This window comes from Dendropsophus ebraccatus, chromosome 12 (genome assembly GCF_027789765.1).
Source record: "Dendropsophus ebraccatus isolate aDenEbr1 chromosome 12, aDenEbr1.pat, whole genome shotgun sequence".
Lineage (NCBI taxonomy): Eukaryota > Metazoa > Chordata > Amphibia > Anura > Hylidae > Dendropsophus > Dendropsophus ebraccatus.
Window position 1 is genome coordinate 75,131,465 of NC_091465.1, and position 17,235 is coordinate 75,148,699.

General features: G+C 43.2%; 1 protein-coding gene across 1 annotated transcript in view; it reads right to left on the bottom strand.

Annotated features, from left to right (window-relative positions):
• The window catches only part of GRIK5 (glutamate ionotropic receptor kainate type subunit 5), a 137,269-nt gene that overhangs the window by 15,971 nt on the left and 104,063 nt on the right, over positions 1 to 17,235 (bottom strand). Inside the window, exons 14-16 of the mRNA XM_069948870.1 lie at positions 7,483 to 7,656; positions 7,151 to 7,316; positions 5,008 to 5,233 (exon numbers count right to left, since the gene is read on the bottom strand). Coding sequence (XP_069804971.1) covers positions 5,008 to 5,233; positions 7,151 to 7,316; positions 7,483 to 7,656 — 566 coding nt within the window. The remainder of the gene's footprint in view (positions 1 to 5,007; positions 5,234 to 7,150; positions 7,317 to 7,482; positions 7,657 to 17,235) is intronic.

Here is a 17,235-nt window from a genome sequence, read left to right on the forward strand (position 1 = left end):
CAGTCTTGTTCACTGTATATATATATGCTTGATCGGCAGGGTGTTAGCAGTAAGCAGCACCCGACTGATCAGACATTGATGGCCTATCCTGCCAATAAGCCATCAACAGAAAAAATCCTGGAAAACTTCCTATTCTGAGGTGTATGGTCAGCATCACAGGCTTAAACAGTTCCAATTAACCAGCACAAGTCAGCAAAACATGATGCAGTAGGCATCATATAATACATATGTATAATATTGAATCCTCTACGTCTGCAGAAACACTATTGGAAGAACTACATCTAAAGCACAGCATATGATCTAAGGCTCAGTCAAGCGACACTGATTGACTCATCCTGGCTGACTTACCCCCTAGACACTGCGCTCGTGACAGCGGAGAGTCTACTTTATATGGATGTGGCACCCTTGATACGTCTTGATCTGTTTGTTACACTTAATCGCTGGCTGCATTAGAACTGAGGGTTTTTTATTTTATTTTACATATTATGAAATGTTCTGTTTTAAAGTGATACTGTCAGCTCCCCCACCCTATGTGCTGTTCTCTGCACCATCCACAAGCTTAGATGCTGCATGTTCTATATATACCCGTATAAAACTGTCTTTCATCGGTGGACAATGTCGCCTAGGCGGGGCCACAGTGCCAACCGATGGATTTCATTGGTGGACAGCTTCACAACAGTTGAGCCCCCTCTCCCAATCGGGGGCCAAATGCTGTGAAGCCCCAGCTAGGTGACACTGTCCACCGCATAGAATCGCACATAGAGTACGGGGGTGACAGTATCACTTTAAGGCTTAACATGCCTGTAAATAGTGTACTTATTGGTATAGAATGTATTGATCATATTACGTTCCTTTAATTTTGGAATAATAATAATTTGGGTAACGTTTACTATAAATGAGGCTGAGCTATAGTACCAGACATAGCCTACGGACATCAGAGGCGCTGTGTGATAGGTTCAAACATCGCCATGACAAGAAAAAAAGTTTAAACAAATCAATCAAAGGTCACAGGCTAGAACACTATAGTAGTCCAGTTGGGCCCTGGCCCTCCGCCAGGTCCCCAGTCTCAGTGTGCAGTCTAGAAGCAGACACAGGCACATGAAGCTAACCTTTTCTTCTCAAGTAACTCCACTCAACACTATGCAGTGTTAAACCCTTCACAAGAGAGGACTAGTCAGAGATCATCTCAACCCCCGCCGTGGACAAGGAGCGTCACAGTGCAGGAGAGTATCCACAAAGCAAGGCTAAGAACTGATCTGGATAGAGCAAAGCTGCTAGAAGCCTATGAACTCTATCTCGCAGCGCGAGTGTCAGCAGGGAACCCTCAGCATTCTGCTTATCCCAGGTAACAAGGTCTGGGGCTTGTGTCACCCACTAGGATTGGTCCCCTGACACTGGTAGGGCAATAGGTGGTGCGAAGACCCAAGAGTCAAAACACAGGCACAAGTATTCTCTCTCTCTTCTCAAGTATTCTCCTATTTCTTCCTCCAACATCCCGGCAGACCACAGTGCTACTTTGGTTGGTACTCTCACAATATCCTCCTCTCTGCTCTTCTGATTCTCTACTCTTAGAACGCAACTCAGTCCACACGACTGTACTACTCCCTATCCGTCTCACTACAGATCTGGATCACAAGGACAACAGCCCAAGGGACCCTGCAACAACCCGGCAGGTCACTGTCAACAGGAGAACAGGGTACAGCCGGCCCTTTAAACTAAAAGCAGGTGTGCCACCATACCTGTGTGCCCAACCGACACCGGCGTCACGACACAACATCATTGGGCCTGGCTGTGTCTTTACCAACCACCATAGAACTGGTGTCACACTTCACCACCTGGCAAGTGACCGGCCGTGCCGCCTCCACACCGGAGGTGTACCAGCACCAGCGCACCCGCAGTTGCCACACTACTCTCCGCAGTACATAGTGTCCCCATGGTAGGCCACTCCCTTGGTAGTATGATGACAGCTCAGCGGGCCCAGTGTACTACAGTGATGTGCCCCCTGATGCCGTGGGCCCTGGAGTAGCTGCTGTGGTGGTAGTTACGTTCCCCCATGTTGTCCAGCATGGTACTAGAGCCTCCTTTCTACTGTACAGTTTTCCCCCAATAAATGTATCCTTTTTCTCTAATGTTGGGATATATATATATATATATATATATATATATATATATATCTATCTTATTACATTCACACATAGAAAGTTTCATTCAATTCCAACAAATCCTTCTTGGTGCATTGATTGTTTTTTTTCTATGAATGAGTGTATTTTACTGTCTAGAATCACTGGGGAGAAAATCCACAGAGGAATACAGAAGCAGCAAAGTGGATGAGATATTAAGAAATTTCCTCCACATGCCGAGGAAAGTGACCTGCCGTGCCGTTTAGATCAGCAGTATGTGAATTTATATTGCCGAATCTTCACGGATTTGTTGAGGGTTGTCAGTGGGGAAGAGAGAATCAGAAGCAAAACCCATCTGTGTATTACATTCAGTAAGAATTTTATATATATATTTGTGTGTTTCTCCCAAAATAAGACAGGTCCTTATATTATTTTTCATCGAAAGAAAAGGGCTAGAGATTATTTTGGGGGATAGATCTTATTTTTTCCATGAAAAACAATCACACGTTATGTTCAATTCAGTTTTTGTACTCCGCAGAGTAGCTTTTCCTTTTTGAACTCATGTTGTCTGGGGGCAAAATGTACTGTTATCTATACAGTATACCAGTTTGAGATGAGCGAATCTATACAGAGATTCACCCCGAATGTGTGGACTCCAAAGTGGGACTCGGACACAGGTTAGGGCTTATTTTTGGAGTAGGGCTTATATTGTAAAGAAGTCCAGCCCTGTCAAAAATATTGCTTACCTCTCCCTGTGACTGCAATGAGCAGTATGGCCGGCCTCAGGACCCCGCCAGAAAAGAAGGCATTTTCCTCCGAGTTGTGATGTCACAACTCGGGGGAAAATGGCCATCCCAGCCAATCGGTGACTGGAGCCGCGTCCCGCCTTAGTCGCTGATTGGCTGAGCAGCCAGTCCATCAGCCGGATGGTAATGTTGACTCTCCTGGAGATTCCAGAACCAAGCGGTGGTTCCAGAGTGGCGATCCAGCACTGGAGAGGCACAGGGGGAGGTAAGTGAGTGTAGTTTTTATGTTCCCCCTGCCCCTATCCCCGAGGTAGGAAAATTTTTTCCCGTGGCTGGATTTAAGCCTACTTCAAAATCCCTGCAAAATCAAGCTAGGCCTTATTTTGCGGGTAGGGTTTATTTTTGAAGATACAGGGTACATTAACCCCTTAGCGACCCATGACGTATCTGATACGTCATGGTGGCGCGCGGGGTGTTCAGAGCACGGTCCCGCCGGGACCCCGCTCTGAACGGCGCTGATCCCGGCTGACATGTGCAGCCGGGCAGTGCCTCTATTAGCCTACGCGGGTCCCGTTGCTGTGCTGGCTAATTAAGCCTCTAAGTGCAGCTGTCAAACCTGACAGCTGCACTTAGAGGCTTTCCTCCGTGCATCCCTGGTGTCTAGTGGGACGGATCTCCCCGGGGGGGGGGGAACCGTTCTTCTGCCCGTGCCTCAGCGTCGGAATGACGCTGATCCCGGCTCGGCAATAGATTGCTATGGCCTGCAGCAGGCCAAAGCAATCTATGACCGATGTAATCGATCTTTGCTGTGTATATACACAGCATTGATCTCTATGAGAGATCAGTGCTGTCTATATACAAGTCCCCCAGGGGGGCTTCTAGTTAAAGTAAAAATAAAAGTAAAAATTTTTTTTATTAATAAAAAATCCCCTCCCCTAATAAAAGTCCAAATCACCCCCCTTTTCCCATTTTATAAATATAAATAAATAAATAAACAAATAAATAAACATATTTAGTATCGCCGCACGCGTAATCGCCCGAACTATTAATTAATCACATTCCTGATCTCGCACGGTAAACGGCGTAAGTGCAAAAAAATTCCAAAGTGCAAAATTGCGCATTTTTGGTTGCATCAAATCCAGAAAAAAATGTAATAAAAAGTGATCAAAAAGTCGCATATGCGCAATCAAGGTACCGATAGAAAGAACACATCATGGCGCAAAAAATGACACCTGACACAGCCCCATAGACCAAAGCATAAAAGCGCTGTAAGCCTGGGAATAGACCGATTTTAAGGAACATATATCTGTTAACAATAGTTTGAATTTTTTACAGGCCATCAGATACAATGAAAGTTATACATGTTATATGTGAGGAACATGCATAACCAGTCAGTTTTACCATAGGGCGAACGGCGTAAATGCAAAACTCCCCGAAATCAAAACAAATTCCCTTTTTTTTTTCAATTTGACAGCGCAAATGATTTTTTTCCGGTTTCGTCATTGCAAAGTACAATTGGTTTCGCAAAAAATAGGTGCTCATATTTACGTCTCTAGGTGAAAAAATGCAAGCGCTATGGACTTTTAAACATAAAGTGGAAAAAGCAAAAGTGCAAAAATGAAAATTGGCTTTGACCTTAAGGGGTTAGTCCTATACAACTATATCTCACTATCATAAGGAAATGAATATGCGCCTGCGATTAAGAGCTTATTTCTATCTTACAGACTCAGAGGTGTTAAATGATGCTCATAGAAGTCTATGGGGTCTTAGCGCACCTTCACCTCTTATGACCCTCCTCCTTTTCCATCAATCCCAAGTTGGAAGAAGAGGTATGGAGGGTGATCAAGTATGCATGCTGAAGATGGTATAGCAAAAGCCAATGAGAGCAATGGTGGTCCCAATGGTCGGATATATTACTCACATCTCACAACTCCATGGTTAGATAAAGAATGTTTATAGCTGGAATAACCCTTAAGGCTTGTAACCAATGAACATTGGTGAGCTATGAGGTGGATTATAACCTAGTTCTACCAGACAGGCCATAATTTCACCTGGTATCAAGTGGAAACAAAAGATGTCCTTACTTGCAGCCAAATGACAGATAGTCCCTGTGCACCTGGTATAGTGTCATGTTATCTTACCTAGCGGCATCCCAATGCCATAGCCCTTGGTATCGAGTAGGCCTCCTATTTGGGTGAGGTTGCAGTTGAGTCTGCGGTGGTACTCGTTCATGGTGGACTCCAGCAGGAAAGCATACCGGGAGTTCAGCACACGAGCTATCCCCTCCTCTGTGCTCTTCACAAACACACTAGGCTGCTTCGAGTTCATGTAATTCCACATGCGCTGATATGTCTGATACCGTGAGTTCTGTAGGAATAGAAGATGAAGCCTGAAATCCATGGTGGAATTAAATATAACTAGCAGTCTGCAAACAATCTACAGGAAAATCCACAAGATGGCAGATTTTGGTCTGGATTTGGTACAGATTTGCTGCTGCAGAATATCTTATGGGATTTGAAAAACTCTGAAATCTGCAGCAAAACCTACATCATTAAAGGGGTTATCCAGCGCTACGAAAACATGGTTATTTTCTTCCAGAGACGGCACCGCTCTTGTCTCCAGGTCAGATGGGGTTTGCAATTAAGCTCCATTCACTACAATGGAACTGAGTTACCAAAATTGCACCCAAACTGGAGAAAAGAGTGGTGCTGTCTCTGGAGGAAAGTGGCCATGTTTTTGTAGCGCTGGATAAACCCTTTAAATAGTAGCAGACTTGATGAACTGTTCAGGTTTAGCATTGTTCTCAGAATGGGAGCACTCGACATTAGACTGCCGGCATTTGGAGAAATTGAATGCCCTAGGCTGTATCCATGTTTTCCTGGTAACTCCATGGCAGCATTCGGGGTCAGAGACCCCAAGTCAAACAGTTCAGCAAGTCCACTCAACACTATTGGGGTATATGTACACTGAGTAATCCCTCACGGAATTCTCAGCTCGTGCCTGCTCCCGGACCGCGGAGGGTGCCTGCTTCTCCGCTCGTGTCATAGACTCCATTTTATGCATGGGTGGATTCTTTCATCCGTCCAAAGAATGATCAAGTTCAGTCTTTGGACTGAGGGCGGAATCCACCTGTGCATAGAATGAAGTCTATGACAAAGGCGGAGACGCGCGCACCACAGTCCGCAAGTGGGCGCGAGCTAAGAATTAGGCAACGGAGTTTCCGTCATAATTACTTACAGAGGTATTTCGTACAGTAACAATGGTTTGTATATTGCTGGGGCTGCAAATAAAGCTTTAGGGAATCCAAACCCTCACGATGGACTCATCTTGGCAGTGACACTTGTTCAGCCAATCACGAGCTGAGGCAGTGTCCCATCAGATTAGGCGAGTTGGCCATCAGTGCAAGGATGGGTGGAAAGTGCCAACCAGAGCATTTAGTTGGGGTCTAGAAGACAGTACAGGGGCACCTTAAGGGGGGGGGGGAGTGGTGGGTAAGTATGTATTTCTTTAAACTTTCTTTCATGTAACTTACTTACTTACTTTCTCTGCTTCAAAAAGTTTCCACAGTGGGTGGAAGACATTTGTATATTGACACAAAGTTTAGATAAAAATACAGCCGTATTTTTATAATTTCCCTTAAGCTATGTTCCCACAACATACTAAAGATCGCAAACAATGGTCATTGTTGTCAAACAACATCTGGAATTAGTGCTCATGAATATTGGCCGTTCTCTGTTATCATTAGTACGTGTGGGAACATAGCCTTGAATACTTGTAATGTGAAGGTGCCTATACAACTTTGATTAAAGTTGATGAAAGTGAACGATTTCCATGAACGATAGTTTTAGCCAACCAATGACAGATTGTTATGGTCTGAAAAGATGTCGGCCGTTTGGAAATTTTTACACAGTATTTGGACCGAAGATTGTTTGTTTAAGAAAGAATATTCTCAGAATGATCCCAGAAAGATGGTTGGTGCTTCATCCGATTTCATCGATCATGTATCAGCAGTTTGAACAACTTTTATGATCAATATAGACTAAAATGTGTATGGCTGTGTCTTTGAGAAGAACGTTCATCAGAGGATTGTTTGTTCAACCAGCAACCTACTTTTAACAAATGTGTATGGCGACCTTTACTCTCCAAGTCCCACCGTTTTTTCAGATCAAAGGTGGATATCATGAAAGTCCATGCATTCCAGATGCAATCATATGGACTTCACTGCAGACCTGATCTGTAAGGGGACACTTTACTGTAATAGCAAGTCCAGACTGGTATACCCACCTGGAAGAAGGTCATGGTTGATCCACCATGAATGGTTCCATATTCAATATTGGTCTGATCTGCAAGGTCATCGGCCGACTCAATCGGGACTTCCATTCTCTGCACAGTCAGAAAAGCAGCAAGGTTGGCAGTATAGGAAGAGATGATGATAAGAGTGAAGGCCCACCTAGAAAATAGAGAATATATGACCTCCTGGAAAGGGCATAGCTAGGGGCCTGTGCCCTGATTTCTGGTGCCAACATTGAACGGAATATTGAAATATCGGGCACAAGTAATTAACAGAATGTTTGTCCAGGGTACACCAACTCACTAGTCACTATGAATATACTTACCACACTCCACTAACACATCTTGTAGACAGTGCCCTGGGCATGACTTCTGACCCCTGTTGCATAAACCCTCCTACAGGAAACCATAGGCTGTTCCCCAGTGTGTACTGGTTCTCCAGGATATGATGCCTCTCCCGTAGACATGGGTGTGGGTTATACCATTCATATGGGCTCAATCTGAGGATACAAGAACACAACATTGAGGATTATCCCCCCAATGGGGATTGGCAATCATACTGTAAAAAATTGGGTACATGGTACAATATGTGTATAAAAGTGGCAAATATCAACCAGAAGGCCTATAGCGGTATGGACCTTGTTTGCAAATCATTGCTTACCTGTCCATCCTCCTTCGGTGTCACCAGTGTCCCCAGTGACTGCAGCGTCTCCAATTCCAAGATTAACTAGTATCAGGAGTAATAGTTAACTCAGCCAATCACTGGAGGCGGTGCTGTCCTGTCTTATTCAGTGACTGGAGGACACCAGGAGAACGCAGACAGGTAAGCACAGGCTCTTTTCTGTTTTCTTTATAATAGCAGCAATATATTAAACGTTGCCTAACGCCGGACAACCCCTTTAAAGATTCAGCTTTAAAGCGAATGTACCATCACCTATATCGCTGTGCATTTTTTACCTTGATGGATCAGTGCCGGCGTGGGGATGTGCTTTTTTGAATTGCCTGCTGCTTCCCGCACTTATCATCTGTCTTTTTCGGAGCACCATCCTCTCTGGAGCACTAGGGGCAGGTCCGCCTGCCCCCAGTGTGACAAAACCCCCTCCATTCTGTGAAGCCGCTCCATTAGACTCAATAGTGCTGCTTTACAGAGAGGAGGGGATATCGCCAAACTGGGGGCCAGCGGGCCTGTTCCCAGTGCTCCGGGGGTGGGACGGTGCTCCCAAAAAGACTGATGACAAGCTTTAAGGGACCTGACATTTTTCCAGAGGTTATCACTGTGTGTGACAGGGCATCGGCATGTAGCAGCGGTGTGTGTATTGATCCACCGATACAAACGCTGACCCTCTCACAGTGATCCTTTGCACACACCAGAGGGGGCCAAAGAGAGCAAGTGGTAGAAGCCTCTGCGTACAGAGATTTTTAAAAAAATGCATTAAAAAAATGAATTAAATTAAATAAACATCAATTTTAAATCAATTCTCAGGATTTAATTCTATAAATGTATTTATAGGATATATTTCCTATAAAATAACAATTGAAGCCTCCTTTCTATTGTTCCTCTCTTATTCTTCCTGGTAATGTATGAATAAAGTGGAACTGCTTCTCCCATCTCCCAAGATGTGTTCTTAGAAATTCTGAAACTGTCCACTCAATGCTTAGACGAGGGATGGAAAACCTTTGGCCCTCTAGCTGTTGGAAAACTACAATTCCCATCATGCCTAGACAGCCGAAGCGTCAGCTTTGGCTGTCCAGGCATGATGGGAATCAGTAGCGTAGCTACCATAGAGGCAGGGTAGGCAGTTGCTATGGGGCCCGTGCAGGAGGGGGGCCCGGGGGAGAAAGTAAGAGCTTGTGTCCTTCTGCTTAACCCCTTAGGTACTGCAGTGTGTAAGTAGCCCAATGTTTACTTACATGCTGCAACTCAAAAAAAATGGTTAACAAGCAGAAGACAGAGATCTCTGCTTCACTGCACTGATAACCTCTGACCTCTGTTCTCCAGCTGCTGCAATCAAGTATGAAAGGAAAATGTGCAGAGCTCTGTGCAGAGGTCCGGGGTCATCAGCAACAAAGTGCTTTGTGTTGTGCGTAGGGGAGGGGGGCCCCTTAAAACTTTTTGCTATGGGGCCCCGTGAATCCTAGCTACACCCTTGATGGGAGTTTTGCAATAGCTGGAGGGTTGAAGGTTCCTCATCCTTGGTTTAGGCAGCCCTACTGTGTAAGGTCAAAGCTTATTGGTACTGGTAACACCCAGCTCTCATGCATTTCCAGGAGGAATAACAGAGGGGCAGAGTTCAGGGAAGATATTCTCCTGCATTTGTAATATTATGGGGAATACAAGTGTTTTTATAAAACAGACTTTTCTGAATCGCTGACGGATGATCTTTAAATGTTACTGTGGTTTTTAGTATCTATCAGGAAATAGCTTAATCTGTGGCTAAAAGCTGTAAAACAGCAGCGGCATCCCTGACAACAGTACAATTGGATAAAAAGCTTCTGTAATAGAAAGAAGCACACACGAGCGCCTGTCTATATTTATCTGCACTATAACTATATAATCTAGTCCCTACAAAATCAGTAAAACCTGGAAATCTGTAATTTGCGCTATTTTGTCACCGCGCCGTAACTTGATTCCACACTGTATGAGGAATTCACTAAATGTCATCACGGCTTATGAAGGGGTTTATGCAAGTGATGTTTTCCTACAAATGTCACTGTTTTATCCTTTTGAATGTTACCCAAGAAAGGGCGCCACCCTTGGCCGTGTCTGGTACTGCTGTTTTGGCTTGAATCGGCTGAAGTGCAGACACAGCACATGATCATTTAGGCGATCTTCCCACATGGTATTTTTGCTCAGTATTTTTCAACTGGATTGAAAACACAGAAAGGCTATGTTCACACACTGTTGAAATTGAGTGGATGGCCGCCATTTAATGGCAAATAATTACCATCATTTTAAAACAACACTCATTGTTTTGAAATAATGGCCGTTATTTGATGTTAAATGGCAGCCATCAACTCAATTTTAATAGTGTGTGAACAGATCCTTTCTGTGTTTTCAATCCACTCCTGGCTTTGGTTGAAAAATACTGACCAAAATACTGTGTGTGAACATAGCCTTATCCTGCACCACCGTGTCTGGCAGCCTCTAAGCCAAGTATAAATTTTGAATTAATACGGTAGGGCTGACCCTAGGAGTCTGCAACCTGTGCGACAGCAAGAGACGTATCACACATCAAACAAAAGGGGGCTTCGGCACCCATCACACCCAGTCAAGTGCCGGGGATGCTGCCAGGTACTGTACCATCCCCTTTAACTACTGTATATTGATGTCTAATTGCAGTATCCCAGAGCAGGTGTGCCACTGCTGTATTTTGGATGTGTAGATCGGTGGGCACTGAAAAGAGCTATTATTAAATGCTGTGGGCCGAAGGTGTCATTCTGCACTCCCACCACTAGATGTCTCACTATATTATATGCACTGTATAGCACAGCTGAGGGAAAAGCTGCTAGAGGGTTCAATGTAAACATGTCCGATTGCATAGGTTTTTCTATGTTTATGCTGCTATCTGTAAGCTGACTGAGAAGCAATCCCTTACATGAGTACCTTCCAGTAGTCTCTCCTCTATTCTTCTAACCTATCAGAGGTTAGACAGAGAGTTTCTTTGTATCATTTACCCCAATCAGAAAGCTCCCTGAGACGTATATATAGTGTGGTAGAACAGATGGGGTGAGTTCTGGTTTAGTCACAGTGAGAGAAAGAACAAGACAGATGTGTTATTACTAAAAGTACTTCCCAGGGCCTGGCGGCCAGGATTCATCTGTGGGGATGCAAATAGATGCTTTATTATTTTCTAAAAGAGTTCCAAGGCTAGCCCTGCTGGGCTAGTAACACCTGCGGTGAGGCTACTAGGGACGGGGAGTAAGTCATCTACCCTGAGGGGCTATCGTTTCCTATTTCAAGAGCATCCTGATAACTTAGACAGGAGCCCAACAGTCAGCAGTCAGGAATGTGTAAATAAAGCTGAGAACTCTGCTGCAAATGTGCTGGGTCTTAAAGGAGAACTCCATCAGCTAGCTTTACCCACGTGGTGGGGCCTGTACTCCTTGATTTTGTGTCACTCAGTTCCCTTGACCAGCATTAGGCAGATCTTTATAGCTGTGAATACAAGTACTGTTTATAGGTGGTTAGAGCCCCTCCTGCTGAGAACCTAAGGGTCTAGAAAGGTCCACCCTTACTACAAGTAGCCTACTGTCTGCCAGGTCAAGCTTATTTCAAGTAACCAGAGACATTATCCAAACGTCTTAAAAGTATTCTCCTACAGCATACTTGGGTAAGGCAGGGATTTCAAGTATTACACATATCTTAAGTGTCAAGTATTATTTTCCAGTATACCTGTTAGAATAAGTGATCCAGAGTATTGCAAAGTATTGCAAGGGATCTCAGCCAGCAACCCTCAAACTACTGTATTCTTGCACCTTGACTAAAAGTACTGTGTACCGTGCCTTAAGAAGTTTTGTGGTAAACATTTTGCCTGTTTAAGTCCATTCAGGGCTGTGTTTCCTCTGCACAACTATAATGGGCGTGTCTGGGACCCGGGAAGGGCACACGCCACTCAGGCCCCAAGAGCTGATGAGGTACACCAACATCTGGCCTAGCTAATACCACCTGGCTGCCCTGGGTTACCACATATTGAATAGGGTGCCCTGATTGACAGCGCAAGAAACCATTGGCTCCTTGCACAGTCACTCTTATGACCACAGGGAGCATTATGCCTGCGGTCTCTGTACTTCTACGCTCAGCACACTCTGACTAACATCACTGTGCAAAGCAGCAGAGGGTCACAGAGTGAGGAAGACGATAAAACACCAGAGAAGCCAGCAGAAGCTAAGTGAGTATGTGTTTTTCTTATTTTACACGGGGGAGCTGATACCATATAGGGGCTGCAGGGGGCTAATATTAAATGGGGACTGTATGGGGGACTGATACTATTAGGGGGCTGCAGAGGGGGGGTCATTATGTGGGGTCAACGGGGGGGACTAATACTTAAAGGGGGTTGCACGGAGGGTCTTATACCATATGGGTGTTGCACAGGGGGGCTGATACTAGATGGGGATGCAGAGGGGTAGACTGATACTATATTAGGGCTACAAAGGGGCTGAATGATACTATATATAGGGACCGCACAATGAGGACTAATACTATATAGGGACCTTACTACTATATAAGGGCACATAGCTAATCCCACACAGGGTGCCATCTACCCATTGGACAGACCTCAATAACACATCCTGTTTTTCTGGTCACTGTGCTATTAATAGTAGACAATCAGATACTTCGGGACAGTAAACTTCTTTCCTGTTCCCCTTGAAGGCAGACGGTTGAAGTGGACACCTTCATAAATGCCATTTATTTTTCTAAATAAAACCCTCCCGAAGATCATCAACATGCAAATCCTCCGCTTTGCTCTCAAGACTTTGACGAATGGCTGTACATATACAAAATTTTACCGTATAGAGCATTTTTTAAAGGGACGTTTATTTAACAAAGCCGTACATAAAACATTACATGTCAAGAAAGAACGGTAATTACCAGATCTTATTACCATATAGAGCATTTTACATTTCGCTGACTTTCCAGTTTACAGCAATATTTTTCCAATCAAAAGTACTGGAACCTGTCAATGGGGTCTTCATAATTCACCACACCGGAAACTCATACCGACCAGCCGTAACATTAAAAATCACTAAGAGGTGAAGTGAATAATATGGTTTAACTAGTGACAATGGTGCCCATCAGAGTGACCCGTCAGTTCTTTAAAGGGGTACTCCAGCGAAAAGCTTTTTCCCTGTAATTGAAACACATTACAAAAGGTATATAACTTTGTAATATGTTTCAATCACCTATCTGCCCCCCTTCCCTATCTTTTGCCCCCCTAACCCCCCCACCAGGAAGTGAAGTAAACTCATTCTTACCTAATGACTGGTGACCCCAGGCTTTTCTGCGGCAGCCATTATGTGACAATGACATCATCAAGAGGGAGTTGGGTCTAAGCCCTGTTAAGCCCGCATCCCTTTGTCTGAACAAGATTTAAGCCATCTAACAGTTTTACAGAGTCAGTTAGACGTCACACAAGTGCATCATGGGAAAGCCCAAACCAGGAAGTAAAGAAAAAATGAAGCCACTAACTGGAGCTTCAGGGACCTGCAAACAGCGGGAAATTCAAACGGAGAATCTGGTCAAGTGTGACCTATTTGACTAGGTCAGTGTGTATCTCCATTACAGCAGGTCTTGTTGGGTGTTCCTGATGCACAGTGGTTACTACCTACTGAAAAGTTATCCAAGGAAGGATAACCAGTGACCAGCAACATGGTTATAGGTGCCCAAGGGTCATTGATGTTCATGAGGATTGAAGGCTAGCTTATCTGGTCTGATGACAAGGATGAGCTAATGTAGTACAAGGTGTTAGAAAAAGTTACTATTGGGTATGATAGAAGGATGTCGCAGCTTGTCATATATGGGACTCTTAGCTGTAGACTGCTGAGAGTGTCCATGCTGATCACTGTGGACCATGGAGCAATTTTTTTACATCATGTTTGTGATTTACCCTGGGAAGAGATGGCACCAGGATGCCAAGATGATGGGGGCAGACAAGATGGTGAAGGCAGTGTGATGGGCAATGTTCTGCTGGAAACCTTGTGTTCTGGAATCATGTGGATGTTATTGTGACATGTAACACCTATCTAACCATTGTACAGATCAAGTCGCCCCCTTTATGGCAGCGAGACCACCTAAGAGCCTCCATATTCCCCAGATCTGAATTTGATTGATCATCTCTGAGATGTTCTGGAAAAACAAGTCTGATCCATGGAGCGTACACCTCACAACTTCCAGGGTCTACTGCTAAAGCCTTAAAGTCCCCCGTTTATTTTTATTTTAAGATCCAGCAGGGGTAGGAGGGAACATCTTAAACAAGAACTACTTACCTCTCCCAGTGCTCAGGAATCGCCATGCCAGAAGGTCCGGGACCCCCGCTGGAAGGCATTTTTCTGATGATGTCATGACTCGGGGGAAATGCCTGACACGGCTGATGCACTGGCCGCTCAGCCAATCAGTGACTGGAGTGGCGTCCTGCCCCAATCATTGACTGGATGAGCGGGGCATCCATTAACCAGGTCGTGACGTGGAAGAGAGTAGACCTGGAGAGTGCCAATGGGTACTCCTGGGGCGGGACATGGTCCAACACGGGCACGGGGAGCGGTAAATATACTTTCTTTATTATGTTCCCCCAACCCTCTGCCCTAACTGAATATTTGTTGCCCCGCCGGACTTCCTTAATGCCCCCTACCACAGGACTCCTTCACAGGTCTTGTGCAGTCCATGCCTTCATAGAGTAGTTTTTACTTGTGAAATATTAAATCTATATTCCTTGTATTTTCTCAACGATCGACAACCTTTTGCAGTCTAGACTATATGTCCGTTGAAGCCTCCAGCTATATGAGTTATAAGGAAATACACAGGCGTCTAATTTACCTTCTTATTAGTGGTCTTTGTGTTTGTATGTATGGTTATAATGCATTCTGTGAAACTCCCCGCATCTAAATTCCAAAACTAACAACTGTGAAATGTAAAGGGAAATTAGCTGTGTTCTACGCCTCCGGGTTCTGCCATCCTGGCCACCTAACAAGTTTTAATTTAACAGATATGAATCGGAATAGGTCAAATATATTGTAAATCTGAAGAGAGATTCCATAAGCTGGAGCGCAATTTATACTTACACCTTCCCTTTACCAAACAGAACTCTCTGTCACCCCTCCAAGAGATTGCAAATTATATAGCAAAAGAAGTTCTAAATGAGGCGTCCTACGGCGGTGCAACTAACATAGACAAGAAACCACACCGCCAAAAAGGCTACAAAGATTGTCTTCTGATCAAACTTGATGAAACTTGCTGATCAGTCTGGGTCCCAGCAACAGGGCGACCTATGGTCATCTTAAAGGGGTATTCAACTGAAACATAACTTTTCATATCCATGGTGAGACTAACAATTCCTTCCATTCTTGTTATTATCTATTCAGTCTCCTTCTCCCAGTTCTGAGTTGCTGCTTTCTGCTGAAGACACAGAAAACTGTGGGTGAGCTTTTCTCTCTGTCTCCCCTCCCTTCTGAGACAGATGATGTAAACAAGTTCCTGGCAAGCTTCATCTGCAACTTTGTAGCTTCTTTGTTATGCTGGGGGGGTTACTCTGAGGTCAAGTTGCTAATTATTAATCCTTCCAGCATTACAAAGAAGCTACAACGTTGCAGATAAAGCCAGTCATAGACATGTTAACATCAGCTGCCTGGGAAGGGAGGGGGGGGGAGACAGAGAGAAAAGCTCACACACAGATTTTTGTTTCTTTAGCAGAAAACAGCAGCTGAGAACTGGGGGAAGGAGACTAAATAGATAAGAACAAGTATGGAATGAATTGTTAGTCTCACCATGGACAGCAACAAGTTACGTTTGAGTGGAAACTCCTTTTATACTTATAAATAAAGAACAATTGTCCAACACATGTGGTATTATAGATTGTAGACTATCCTGAGAGGTCATATACTGAGATATAATACTGTTTCTTATACACAGTGAATTGACCATGTCTAGACAAGTGAGGTAACAAGGTGTTCTTCAGAGAATCTATGTAAATAGAGGGAATGTAATCCATTGTGTCTGCTCTTCTCACAACAATTAACATTTTTTTCTCTAGGATATTTTTTTTGTGTGTCCTTGGTTTTACAGAGATTAAATTTCAGCATTGTGTTACTTTCAGTCACTCGATATAATGACAAATCACCGGTTCTTTTAGGTGTTAGTAGAGCAATTATTGCCTTCAGTCAGACAAAAGCAATCGATTTGCTGAATTTCTGTGTTTCCAGAGAAAAGGTCAATTGTATCCTTAAAAACCAGACTGTGAGATAATCAGGACAGATGGAAAAGAGAACAATCCCCGGGTACTATGGATAGGAAAACTGCAGCTCCTGTCTGCACACTGCAATACAATGGAGAAACCTCACAAACACTATAGCTGTGCAATACAGACAGAAGATCTGCAGGATATTACTATAAACCACACTCAGAAATATCTATTTCATCTATCCATCATCTATCTATCTATGATCTATCTATCTATCTATCTATCTATCTATCTACTATCTATCTATCTATCTATCTCCTATCTATCTATCTATCTATCTATCTATCTATCTATCTATCTATCTATCTCCTATCTATCTATCTATCTATCTATCTATCTATCTATCTATCTATCTATTATCTATCTATCTCCTATCTATCTATCTCCTATCTATCTATCTATCTCCTATCTATCTATCTATCTATCTATCTATCTATCTATCTATCTATCTATCTATTATCTATCTATCTATCTATCTCCTATCTATCTATCTATCTATCTATCTATCTATTATCTATCTATCTATCTATCTATTATCTATCTATCTATCTATCTATCTATCTATCTATCTATCTATCTATCTATCTCCTATCTATTATCTATCTATCTATCTATCTATCTATCTCCTATCTATCTATCTATCTATCTATCTATCTATCTATCTCCTATCTATTATCTATCTATCTATCATCTATCTATCTATCTATCTATCTATCTATCTCCTATCTATCTATCTATCTATCTATCTATCTATCTATTATCTATCTATCTATCTATCTATCTATCTATCTATCTATCTATTATCTATCTATCTATCTCCTATCTATCTATCTATCTATCTATCTATCTATTATCTATCTATCTATCTATCTATCATCTATCTATCTATCTATCTATCTCCTATCTATCTATCTATCTATCTATCTATCTCCTATCTATTATCTATCTATCTATCTATCTATCATCTATCTATCTATCTATCTATCTCCTATCTATCTATCTATCTATCTATCTATCTATCTATCTATCTCCTATCTATTATCTATCTATCTATCTATCATCTATCTATCTATCTATCTATCTATCTATCTATCTATCTATCTATCTATCTCCTATCTATCTATCTAT